General features: G+C 38.4%; 1 protein-coding gene across 2 annotated transcripts in view; it reads right to left on the bottom strand.

The window, feature by feature from the left end:
* Positions 1–13,929, bottom strand: part of LOC103120162 (collagen alpha-6(IV) chain) — a 414,904-nt gene that overhangs the window by 247,752 nt on the left and 153,223 nt on the right. For both annotated transcript variants that reach the window (XM_060182558.1, XM_060182559.1), the window contains exon 3: positions 972–1,052. In XM_060182558.1, coding sequence (XP_060038541.1) covers positions 972–1,052 — 81 coding nt within the window. The remainder of the gene's footprint in view (positions 1–971; positions 1,053–13,929) is intronic.

The following is a 13,929-nucleotide window of genomic DNA, read 5'->3' as shown; positions in this document are numbered from 1 at the left end:
ATTGAATACCACATAATGTCTTTATGCATATTTATTTATTTACTTACTTATTAATGAGAAAGAGAGGGAAAGAACCAGTCACTCTGGCATATGCATTGACAGGTATCACATACAGGACTTCATGCCTGTGAGTCCAACACTTTATTTATAGAACACTCATAATACTTTGAAACAATGCAATATCTATGTCATTTTTAAAAAAATATTTAAAATTTTATTTATTATTATTGTTGTTGTTAATATTATAATTTTGCATCTAGGGCTGGGGCTCAGTGCCAGCATTACAAATTCACTGATCCTGGAGGCCACTTTTTCCATTTTATTGAATAGGATAGAGAGAAATTGAGAGTAGGGGGGTTAAAGAGAGGGAGAGAGAAAAAGAGGAACCTGCAGATCTGCTTCACCACTTGAGAAGCTTTCCCCTGCAGGCAGGGAGCAGGGGCTTGAACCTAGTCTTTGTGCTTAGTACTATGTGCACTTAACCAGGTGTGCCACTCTATAAATCATTCTCCATAAGTATTTACCTATATTTTTGTAGTGTATAAACGTTCTATACTCTGGATACAAAATACAAATTGTATTTCCAGTTTGTAGTTGTCTTATTCCCAAGAGTGGAAAAGAAGAACCAATGGACACAAGTGAACTATGGAATTTTACACATATTTACAAACATATCAGAATTAGGTTATTCACAAACTATTTGGCTTTTTGAAACACTCCAGATGAAACCTGGAGGAAATGTTGGCATTAAGTTAATGAAAGAAGCCTCTTCTTGATCCCTCAGAGATGCTGACCAGTCTAGTTGTATCTATTGGTAGTCAGCAAAGCTCCATCCCGCTGGTCTTCATTACTTTTCTTGTTCCATGAATGCACAAGATTACATTCTAAGCAGTTTAATTTTAAAGAAAACATACACTTCAGATAATAGCCCCACAACTTTATGCCTTTCAATGATGTTCGAAGCAACTTACTCTTGTTCCTTTTTCAGGAAGACATTTGCAGCCCCCACTGCAGTCTTGGCCCCCACAAGGCTTTCCATATGACTTCTCTCCCTGTTTGAAAAGAAAAGAAGAAGAAGAAGAAGAAAAAGCTAGTAAACCATGTGAACCAAGAAACAATAGTACACCATGAAAAATAATTTTTAGCCACACTCCTCTTAGCCAAGTAAACTTAGAGTGACCTAATAATCTTGTCTGGTTCTGTCATGCATCACATGAAAGAAAAAAAAAAACAACTTGAATTTTTACTCATTCAGGTGAGATCTATAGCTAAACAAAGAACCAGCTTGGCAGCTCATATAGGGACTGAGATTCAGATAATCCCTTGCTGATGGTTTCACTCATATATTAATTAGGAGTGAAACACATGAATTTGAAAATAAAAGTAGTCAATCCCAAGACATTGGGGAAATTGTGGTGGTTATTATTGGGGGACTTAGGGCACAGAACATTGATGGTGGTCCTCCCCAGAACTTTGCCCCACTAGGGAAAGACAGAAACAAGTTGGGGGTATGGATTGACCTGTCAATGCCAAAGTCCAGCAGAGAAGCAATTACAGAAACCAAACCTCCCACCTACTGCAACCCATAAAGATCTTTGGTCCATACTCCCATAGGGATTAAGAATAGGGAACCTTCCAGTGGAGGGGATGGAATATGGAAATTGTATCCCTCTTCTACCAAAAACTTGCCGATCATTGTTAAATCATTAACTTAAAAAAAGAAAGAAAGGAAGGCTTCTTGTCCTTTATAAGAGTAAAATAGAAGATGATTTGAAAACAGTGGCTGGCGAGAGCTCCAAAAAGCAGCAGCTTGTGACCAAGGATTCGCTGGATAGGGTAGGATACTGGGCTGTCATCAGGAAGGGGAATAAGGGGTCCTAAGGGTGATTATTTATGAAGCTCATCCCTCATCCTCACCCCAGAAATAACCCCCAGGGGCTGGAAAGCCTGTCCTAGCAGGCTCCCTGCTGAGCTATTTTCTTTACCAAGATTCCTGACTCACCAGGAGTGTCATTCCAAGCGTTTTTTCATTTTTTTTTTTTTTTTAAGTGGCTGGAGCTCTATATGAGTGACAAAATACCTTACCAATCAGAGACTTATCCCTGCCTGGGAACTACTACCTGTAGGTTTGTTTTTTTTTTTGATACTTCTTACAATTGGTTGCCCTTTCTCAGGCTGTCTGCAGGTAATCTGCAAGCTGCAGACTGACTTCTAGGTTTTTTTTTTTACTCTATTCTATTATATTATTACTATTATTATATACATGTATCCCTTTCCCCCCTCCTTCTTCAGGTTGACCAGAATTAACTTTTGTTGTTTTTTCCATTGCTAGGTGTCTGAGTGTTCTATCTAGTGTGAGAGGAACTTGTTTCTCTCTACCTCTTCCCTCCACTCTCTTTTTTCCCTCCTCCTAGCTAATAAAAAAAAAAAACACACACACACTTTCCTTTCACTGCTCTTTTTGTTTTTCTTGTTCTTGTATTTTTTTCTTCCTTACTCCTTCTTTTGCTTTCTGAATTCACTGATGATCATTTGTGAACTATTTTGGGGAAAAAATCTGACTCATAGTGGACTCTGTGTGTGTGTGTGTGTGTGTGTGTGTGACTCTCTCTTCTCTACTTCTCTTTATCCTCTTGCTATCCTTAGAATTTACAGTGAGCAGTAGATTTGCATAATTGTGTATTCTTGCTTTCCCTTTTTTACTTTCTCTTTCTTTTTCCTTTGGATTTGGTTGCTATTTTTTTCTTGGACTGGATGTGTTGTTTGGCTAACTGGTATTGGTTGAACTGCATCACTCCTTGCTTCAGTTACTATTGTTGTAATTTCTGAGGTTGGGTGACTACATTTGTCATAAAGGTATTTAGCATAGTGTGGCTTGTATTCAAAACACAACTGAAGAATGACAGATCACAAAAATAAAAAACGCATCAATAAAAAATGGTTAAACCGGGAGTCGGGCTGTAGCGCAGCGGGTTAAGCGCAGGTGGCGCAAAGCACAAGGACCGGCATAAGGATCCCGGTTCGAACCCCGGCTCCCCACCTGCAGGGGAGTTGCTTCACAGGCGGTGAAGCAGGTCTCCAGGTGTCTATCTTTCTCTCCTCCTCTCTGTCTTCCCCTCCTCTCTCCATTTCTCTCTGTCCCATCCAACAACAACAACAACAATAATAACTATAACAATAAAACAACAAGGGCAACAAAAGGGAATAAATAAATAAAATAAATATATTTTTAAAAGCTGGTTAAACCAAGAACAAATAAAATTGCTACCACAATGAATCAAGACAAAAGCACTGAAGAAAATCCAAATCAGTCAGAAGTAACCATAGACAAGAAAAAGTATGCAAGCAATAATAAACCTAATAATCAGAGAAATGAAGACAACTATGGAGGAAAAGGCTGTCAGAATTAGGGAAACAATAGATGAGACCCTCAAGGAAAACACAAGCCACCTTGAGGTAATTAGAGAACTGAAAGCTAAAATAGATGAACTAAAAGGACAATTAGCAGAACATGCTAATACTATAACTCAACTGAAGAAAGAAGCTGAGGGAAGGGAAATCAGGCTAACAGAAGCAGAAAACAGAATTATCCAGACAGAGGATGAGTTAGAGAAAACGAAGAAAGAGGTAAAAGAGCTCAAAAAGAGATTGAGAGACACTGAAAAACAACAGAACATATGGGATGATCTCAAAAAAAGTAACATTGGTATAATTGGCCTGCCAGAGGAAGAAAGAGAGGAAGGGGAAGTAAACATTCCAGAGGAAATTATAGAAGAAAACTTCTTAGACCTAAACAACAGAAAGGAAATTAAGATTCAAGAGACTCAGAGTCCCAAACAGAATCAACTCAGACCTGAAGACACCAAGACACATCATAGTTACAGTAAAAAGAAGTAAGGATAAAGAAAGGATCCTAAAGGCTGTAAGAGTAAAACAGAAAGTCACATACAGTGGAAAACCCATAATACTATCAGCAGACTTCTCCAGTCAAACTCTAAAAGCCAGAAGAGAATTACAAGCTATGTCAAGCCCTGAATGAAAAAAGGTTTCAACCAAGGATAATATATCCTGCTAGACTTTCATTCAAACTAGATGGAGGGATCAAAACCTTCTCAGACAGACAACATTTAAAGGAGGCTACCATCACCAAGCCTGCCCTGAAAGAGGCTCTAAAAGACCTCTTACAAACAAGAACATCACCATAATACTTGCCATAGATCAGAGCAAATAAAAAATTGTTGAATAAAGGCACTACAATACATTAAATTCATAATATCGATAAATGCCAATGGCTTAAACTCATCCATTAAAAGGCACAGATTGGGAGGATAGATCAGAAAACATAACCCAACCATATGCTGCTTGCAAGAATCCCATCTGACCCAACAAGACAAACACAGACTTAAAGTGAAAGGATGAAAACTATCATACAGGCTAATGGAGCACAAAAAAGGCAGGAACAACCATTCTAGTCCCTGACACAATAGACTTTAAATTATATAAAGTAATAAAAGATAGGCAAGGCCATTACATAATGATTAGAGGATCAATCAACCAAGAAGATTTAACAATTATTAACATATATGCACCCAATGAGGGACCATCTAAATACATCAAACACCTACTGAAAGAACTAGGAAAATACATCAATAGTAGTACAGTAATAGTGGGAGATTTTAACACTCCAATCTCACACTTAGACAGATCAACAAAACAGAGAATCAAATGAAGAGATGGACAGACTAGACCTCCTGGACATTTCCAGAGTTCTTCACCCCAAAAAACAGGAATACACATTCTTTTCAAATCCACACAGCACATACTCAAGGATAGACCACATGTTAGACCACAAAGACAGTATCAACAAATTCAAGAGCATTGAAATCATCCTAAGTATCTTTGCAGAACACAGTGGAGTAAAGATAAAATTTAACAACAAACAGAAAATTACCAAAAGTCACAGAATTTGGGAACTCAAAAACATGCTGCTTAAGAACACTTGGTCAGAGAGACACTCAAGCGAGAAATTCAAATGTTCTTCGAAATTAATGAAAATGAAGACACAAGCTATAAAAATATTTGGGACACAGCTAAAGCTAAAGCAGTATTGAAAGGGAAACTCATAGCTATACAATCATATATTAGAGAACAAGAAAATGCTCAAATAAATTACCTTAAAGCACACCTTAAGGATGTAGAGGAAGAGGAACAAAGGAACAATAAAGCAACAAGAAGGACAGAAATCACTAAAATTAGAGCATAAATAAACAACATTGAAAATAAGAAAACCATACAAAAGATCGATGAAGCCAAATGTTGGTTCTTTGAAAAATTAAACAAGATTGACAAACTCCTAGCCAGACTCACTTAAAAAAAGGGAGAAGACCCAAATAAATAGAATTGTCACAACTGACACCACAGAAATCTAGAACATCATGCGAAACTTCTACGAAGACCTATACACCACCAAGCTAGAGAATCTGGAAGAAATGGAAGAATTCCTAGACACAAATCCCTTCCAAAACTGAACCAAGAAGAACTACAAACCTAAATGCACCAATCACAGGCAATGAAATTGAGACAGTTATTAAGAATCTTTGCAACAACAAATGTCCTGGACCAGATGGCTTTACAGATGAATTCTACAAACCCTTCAGGAAACAGTTAATACCTATACTTCTAAACCTTTTCCACAAGATTGAAGAAACAGGAACACTCCCTTCCACCTTCTATGAAGCCAACATCACCCTGATACCAAAAGCAGATAGGGACACAACAAAAAAAGGAAAACTACAGACCAATATCTCTGATTAACATAGATGCCAAGATATTAGACAAGATCCTGGCCAACCACAGTATATCAAAAAGCAGTATATCAAAAAGATTGTTTATCAAGACCAAGTGGGATTTATCCCAGGAATGCAAGGCTGGTTGAACATAGGTAAGCCAATTGATGTCATTCATCACATCAATAAAAGCAAAGCCAAAAAACACATGATTATCTCAATAGATGCAGAGAAAGCCTTTGACAAAATCCAATGCCCATTCATGCTCAAAACACTACAAAAATGGGAATAGATGGGAAATTCCTCAAGATAGTGGAGGCCATATATAGCAAACCTACAGCCAACATCATACTCAATGGACAGAAGCTGAAAGCATTCCCCCTCAGATAGGGGACTAGGCAGTGCTGTTCATTATCACCATTACTCCTCAATATAGTATTGGAAGTTCTTGCCATAGCTGTCAGTAAAGAGAAAGAAATCAAAGGAATACAGATGTGAAGGGAAGAAGTCAAGCTCTCTCTATTTGTAGATAATATGATAGTATATATAGAGAAACCTAAAGAATCCAGCAGAAAACTACTGGAACTTATTAGGCAATATAGCAAAGTGTCAGGCTACAAAACCAATGTACAAAAATCAGTGGCATTTCTTTATGCAAACACTAAATCTGAAGAAGAAGACATCCAGAAATCACTCCCATTCACTGTTGCAGCAAAATCAATAAAGTACCTAGGAATTAACCTGACCAAAGAAGTGAAAGACTTGTATACTGAAAACTATGAGTCACTGTTCAAGGAAATAGAAAATGATACCGAGAAACAGAAAGACATCCCATGCTCATGGGTTGGAAGAATCAATATCATCAAAATGAATATTCTCCCCAGAACTATATAAAAATTTAACGTGTTCCACCAAGCTTCTTTAAGAGAATAGAACAAAAACTACAATAATTTATCTGGATCCAGGAAACAGCTAGAATCACCATAACAATCTTGAGAAAAAGAAACAGAAATGGAGGCATCACACTCCCAGATCTCAAACTATATTATAAGGCCACCATCATCAAAACAGCCTGGTACTGGAACAAAATAGGCACACAGACCAGTGGAACACAATTGAAAGCCCAGAACTAAACCCCCACATGATAGAAATCTAATCTTTGATAAGGGGACACAAAGTATTAAATGGAGGGAGGAGGGTCTCTTCAGAAAATGTTCCTGGGAAAACTGGGTTAAAACATGCATAAGAATGAAACTGAACCACTTTATCTCACCACAAACATAAATCAACTCCAAATGGATCAAGGAAATGGATGTTAGACCAGAAACTATCAAACATTTAAAGGAAAACATTGGTGGAACACTTTCCCACCTAAACCTTAAGGAAATCTTTGATGAAACAAATGCAATTGCAAGGAAGACTAAAGCAGAAACAAACCAATGGGGCTACATCAAATTGAAAAGCTTCTGCACAGCCAAAAAAAGAAAGCAAAGAGACCTCTCACAGAATGGGAGATCTTCACATGCCATACATCAGGCAAGAGACTAATCACCAAAATATACAAAGAGCTCAGCAAACTTAACAACAAAAAAGCAAATGACCCCATCCAAAATGGGCAGAGGATATGAACAGAACATTCACTGCAGAAGAGATCCAAAAGGCTAACAGACACATAAAAAATTGCTCCAGGTAGCTGATTGTCAGAGAAATGCAAATAAAGACAACATTGAGATACCACCCAACCCCTTTGAAAATGGCATACATCAAAAAGGACAGCAACAAAAAATGTTGGAGAAGTTGTAGGGACAAAGGAATCTTGCATTGCTGGTGGGAATGTAAATTGGTCCAACCTCTGTGAAGAGCAGTCTGGAGAACTCTCACAAGGCTAGATAGGGACTTCCCATTATGACTCAGTAATCCCTCTCCTAGGGATATACCCCAAGGACTCCATAATACCCAACCAAAAAGAAGCCTGTACACCTATGTTCATAACAGCACAATTCATAACAGCTAAAACCTGGAAACAATCAAGGTGCCCAACAACAGATGAATGGCTGAGAAAGTTGTGATATATTATGCAGCTATTAAGAACAATGAACCCGGGCCAGGTGGTGGCACACCTGGTTGAGCACACATGTTACAGTCCCAAGAACCCTTGTTCGAGCCCCCGTTTCCCACCTGCAGGGGGAAAGCTTCACTAGTGGTGAAGCAGGACTGCAGGTGTCTCTCTATCTCTCTCTCCCCCCTCTCCATTTCTGAGCATCTCTATCCAATAATTAAATAAAGATAATAAAAAAATTTAAAAAGAAATATCTTACTTTAAAAAAAAGAACAATGAACCCACCTTCTCTGACTCATATTGGATGGAGCTAGAAGGAATTATGTTAAGTGAGCTTAGTCAGAAAGATAAAGACGAGTATGGGATAATCCCGCTCATCAACAGAAGTTGAGAAAGAAGAACAGAAAGGGAAACTACAAGCAGGATTTGACTGAATTTGGAGTAGGGCACCAAAGTAAAAACCCTGGGTTGTGGGAAAGGGTGGATGTTTAGCTTCACGGGGAGGGGGGAGGGGGTGGTAGGAATGGTGTTTGTGTACACTCCTATCAATTTGTAGTCATATAAATCACTATTTAATTCATATGAGAGGGGAAAATTGAATATCTCAATTTTTTTAAATCACAGACTGAGTCTTTTTAATACATAGGCTGAGTCTTTGACAACGTTGACTCTCTTAAAAGCTTAGGTCAGGGAGAACAGAAGCAACTGGTGGCACAGCTATATACAAATAATGTCAAAGGACATAAATTATGGTGATGCTGTGTATTATACAGCAAAGTCTAACAAAGGGGTTTTTCAAAGTTAACCCAATTGCCAAATAATGTGATTATAGCAATAACTATCTATTGTCTTCTTAAACCCTAAGACAGCAGGAACTTCCTGCTTCCTCTATAGAGACTATATTTCCCCAGTCTTGGAACCACTAGGGTGGGGTCCAATTTACTGCATGCTTTTCTCAGTTCATACCAAATGATATTGCATCTGCTGATCCCAACCTAATCAACTCAAAGAGTACCACCTAAGCACCCTTCACTTCAGACTGTGTCCAGAGACATCAGACATGGAATGTCAACCCTTCACCTTCATTACCCAGGTGAGACCTTTACTTTCATAGTATTCTCTAATTCCATTCCAGGCGGTTCACTTCCTAAAAAGTCCCAAAACCTAGCTATAGACCAGGTTCCATGAGATAGAGTATATGCTCACATGTATCCATAAATTAGGGCAAAATATATACCTGAAAGCAAAAATACACAGTAATCTGTAGTGAGTCAGTATAAAATTCATAATGTAATAGTGTCTACTTAGACTTAGATACCCTCCTCACTTACTTACTATTTCAATAGCCTCACTCACTCCAAAGCTAACCTCATCAAAGCAAGCACTGCAAAAGTTTAATAAGGGGAAGAGACTTTAATGATGACTCTTTAGTCACTATCAGGCCACCCCATCAGCTGGGACCGTAATCGGGGAGTTGTGAGATTCCCAAACAGACATGATGGGCCTAGACCTTGAATAAATCTCTATCCCCATTATTACTGGTCATTTCTATCAGGAACAACAAGACAGACTGCTTTGTGGGCCCCCATAGGACCTTGCTGTCAACTTGGATCAACAATGGTAGAGAATGTTCCATCCTCCGAAGGAAGAATGGAGAATATACTCTATGCTACACCTGAGGAAGATGGGTCCTGATATTGGGGCAGCTTGGAAAGTTCCTACTTATGACCACAGAATGTGAGCTCATATCTACAGGGATGCCGAGGTCACATAGGCTCCTAAGCTAAATATGGGCTCCAGATCAGATCAAATCGATAGGGTTTACAGTCAACAATATTTATACACCTTTCTCATATTTGGGAGCTACTCTCTTCCCTGATCCAGATTTCTGGTCCTTCTGCCAGCCATGACATCATCTCCCCAGACAATAATTAGGACCCACCTACATATAAGATTTCAGGCTGAGGCAAAAAGAAAAAAAAAACCAAAAAAACAGTACTATAGCCAGCCATAGGCCCTCTGGAATAGAACTAAAAAGTGCCTACTAGCTATATACAAAACAGAGACACCCCTCAACTCTTCTTCTGCACTATTTCAGCCTTTAGGTCCATGACTGTTCAACAATTTGTTTGACTTTGTATGTTAACTCTCTTTTCAACCACCAGGTTCCAGATGCTAACATGATGCCGACCAGACTTCCCTGGACAGACAATCCCACCAATGTATCCTGGAGCTCTGCTTCCCCAGAACCCTTGCCCAGTAGGGAAAGAGAGAGAGAGGCTGGGAGTATGGATTGACCTATCAACATCCATGTTCAGTGGGGAAGCAATTACAGAAGCCAGACCTTCCACCTTCTGCATCCCACAATGACCTTGGATCCATACTCCCAGAGGGTTAAAGAATAGGAAAGCAATCAGTGGGGGGGGGGGGGGCGGGATACAGAGTTCTGGTGGTGGGAATTGTGTGACGTTGTACCCCTCTTATCCTATGGTTTAGTCAATGTTTCCTTTTTATAAATATATTTTTTAATTTTAATAATAATTTTTAAATTATTATTATTTTAATAATAACAATAATAATAACTTTGGTGGGGGAATGGTGTGGAGCTATACCTCTATTATCTTATGATCTTTTAAATTAGGAATTAAAAAATATTTTAAAAATCATGAAAATACAGATACCCTCTTCCTTGCTGACAGAAATTCCAGCCATAAAGTTAGAAGAATTCCATTATTTGAGGCTTTATGTAAAACTTCCACACATGTATGAAAGCATGTGTTCCAATAGGCTTATAATTTGCATGTGCTGGAAAGAAGTTGCCAAATGGGAAAACTTGAGAGAAGGTCAAGTGCTAGAAATGTGATGAAAAATACAAATGTCCGCTGAATTTTCCCTCACAGCTGTTCTCCTTAGGGTCTGCTCTTAATATACCATTCAAACCTAACAATGAAATCTCTGTCTCCAGTTTGTTCCAAATTCATCAGGTGTTATTGTATAGTACCTCCCCAAGTCTTCAGCTTCCTATTCCCCTCTTGCTTTCTTATTATGATAAATTTGAATTACTGGTTGAATTTATACAAGTGCTAAGAATGACCTGGCTTGATGCTCTCCAACTTCATCTCCCCATTCTCTTCCTGGCTCACTCAGCTCAATCATACCAGTATTCTTTTTTTTTTTTTAAAGTCAAGCCTGCATCACAGCCTTTGCTTTTCCATGAAATAGCATTGTCTTAGTTTTTTTTTTTTCTTGTTAGCATCTTTCAGTCATACAGTTCTCAGCTTAACTGTCCATAGTCAGAGAGGCCTGTCCTGACCATTCAAACTAAAGTAACCCTAGTTACTTACAGTTACATCCTTGTTATTTTTTCATCATTAATCATTCTGTCTTTCCCCACTAGAATATAACTATATACAAGTAGAAAACTTACAGGGTTGTCTAACCTTGCAACTTTCTGTCTAAAACAGGAGATGACACTTAAGGCATATTTGATGATCATGTGGATGGAGCTGGAATTTGAACTCAAATTTGGGTAACTCCAAAGCCTTGACCTTAGCTCTTATGCTTTAGTGTTTCCTAAGCCCTCTGTGTACTCTGAGGATGGTAGTGTGAGAAAACTGCTCTGCTGACCCTATCCATCTTTAGAAAAAAAAATCAAAGCATAAATTGGAGCTATTATCTGTAATACAACTTTATCTCTCATATGGATTCAATATAATCCAACTTTTCTTTAACATTTTTTTAAGAGGAAGGTATTTTTTTATGAACTAGTTTCACACTTAATCATTCTTGCCTCTTGAACTATGAGATTTTTTTCCTAACTCCCAGAGAACATTGTGGATTTCTCAGATGATCTCTTATCTCTTTAGTCATTCCTACAACACTTTTATCACTATAACACTTCAGTAACAAGGTAGTGATGGCAGAGCCATGACAAAATACTGCTATTTCAGATTCCTAACACTTTCCTGGTATGAGATATTTTATCTCTCTCATATGCCTTTGACATGGTAAGTGTGATTGTATACTTTCCAGTTTGCCTTCCATCTTGTGGTATATAGGACAGGCATGGTTTTATAAGGGTGAGATCAAGAAACATTTTAGGAGGAGGGTGAAATAGAGCAGAAACAAAGATAGGGAACCACTGAGATTAACCTTCAGCTGTGCTGTCAACTTTGTTGATTACTGTATTTCTGGGGGTTACAGATAATTTGTTTCTCACCACATTTTTGCATTACCCAAGTAATGTAATCAGCAGAAAATAATGCTTTCTTAAATGATACAAGTCACTCCTTTGAAGAGAAAGGACACAATAAACATTGTCAACATTGAAGTGGTATCTGTTCAGAGCTATGACCTACTTTCAGACAGTGTCTTTTGGGTATCCCATAAAGGTTACCTATTGTGGAGCAAGTTCCAAAACCTCTAGCACAGGACAAGAAGGGTCAAAAGAGGAGGGCAGGATGAGAGAGGGAGAAAATTTTAACAAGAGCTAAGAAATGGAAGCTAATATTTCTTGGGGACTTGGCAGAACAAGGAGGCAAAGATACCCAGCTAACAGGAAGCCATCACTGTCCTCTGTCACTGAGGCAAGTAACCAGAGAAGCCCCAATGGCCACAAGGCAATTTCCTGTAATGCCACAGGACCTGGCAGTTCCCCCAGGAGTGTTGAATTACAATGAATGAGGCATGTGTGAAAGGAATGGCTCCCTGGGAACATGGCAAGATCAGGACCCAAGGAAGTCTCTGCCTTATGCTTGTTCATCTAGGGATACTCCAACCCCATTCTATCATGCTACATCTTACCCAGGAATGACCTCCCTTTCATTCTCAAAACTTAGCCCTTCTTTATACTCATAGAAAATTAGAACTGGGGCTAATGAGGCAGCATAATGGTTCTGCAAAACTCTATAATTCCTGAGGCTCCATGGTTCCAGATATAATCCCCAGCATAACCATAAGCTAGAGCTGAGCAATGCTCTGGTCTTGCTCTTTATATCTCTTTCTCATTAAAATAAAATTTAAAAATGAAAGTTAGAACTGGAAAAACCCTGGAAGATCATCCAATACAGTGGTTCTTAATTCTATCAGAGTAGCACACCATTTTAGTACACAACTATGTGTTATTCTCTCTTGCTACCTTGCAAGGGAATTCATGGGAATACAAAAATACAGATATACGATAATTTGCATTTGTGCTATTTATTGACTTAAAATCAGTTTGTAAAATTATAAGATTTCAGAAGTATGATATCCCACCTATCCATGTGTATGCACAACACACTGCACCCACCACCAAAGCATTAATTCAAAAAACTTATGTCATATTTTCATCACAATGAAAAACAAGTCTCTTAAAATAAATCAATATAAATTTCTCTATGTAAATTCTCACAAATGTCTATATTATGATCCATAGGAAGTTGTCAGAGAATAGCAGCTTGATGAATAATCACTATAAAGTAAGTGACATAGGGATATGATACTTACAGCTGTGAATGAAGGAAGTTGCTACTGAAGTGGTGACTACCTCACATAATAAAGTCCTGAAAACAAAAATCAATCTTTCCATTGCTTACTGGGTAGTTACATTTAATAATAAAATTGTGGGAAAAGTCATTTCAGTATGTAAAACATGACTATGTTCTAGGCTCAAATAATTACAAATAGAGTTACTGTAGGGACATTGTGGGGATGTGGTGGAGCCTGTCAGGGCTTGACCTGAGAAATACTCCCATTCTGATAGTCTCTCTCTCTACGGAGAGGTTGAGTAAGGGGGACACAGGAATCTCAAAAGGTTGCCTGTCATATCTGACTTCCCTGCCTCACAGAACACCCTGCATTTTTCTGCCTCCAGGAGCCTGGCATTCCTTAAAACATTAAATCTGCTCCACCCTGCATTCCTTGATGCTATGCCCCTTCCTTTTATTATCTACATATCAATCTTCTGCTTTGTCTTACAAATGACTAAAGGTCTCCTTCCTAATTCCCAGCAGGGTATTGCTAATCCTACCAGTTGAATCCCTAGCAACAGTTGCTGGGGAGGTCCATACCATTCCTGACCCCTTTTTCCTTTCTCTGCCCCTT

This window comes from Erinaceus europaeus, chromosome X, assembly GCF_950295315.1.
Source record: "Erinaceus europaeus chromosome X, mEriEur2.1, whole genome shotgun sequence".
Taxonomy (NCBI): domain Eukaryota; kingdom Metazoa; phylum Chordata; class Mammalia; order Eulipotyphla; family Erinaceidae; genus Erinaceus; species Erinaceus europaeus.
The sequence above is the reverse complement of the archived record's forward strand: the minus strand, read 5'-3'. Positions and strand labels throughout refer to the sequence as shown.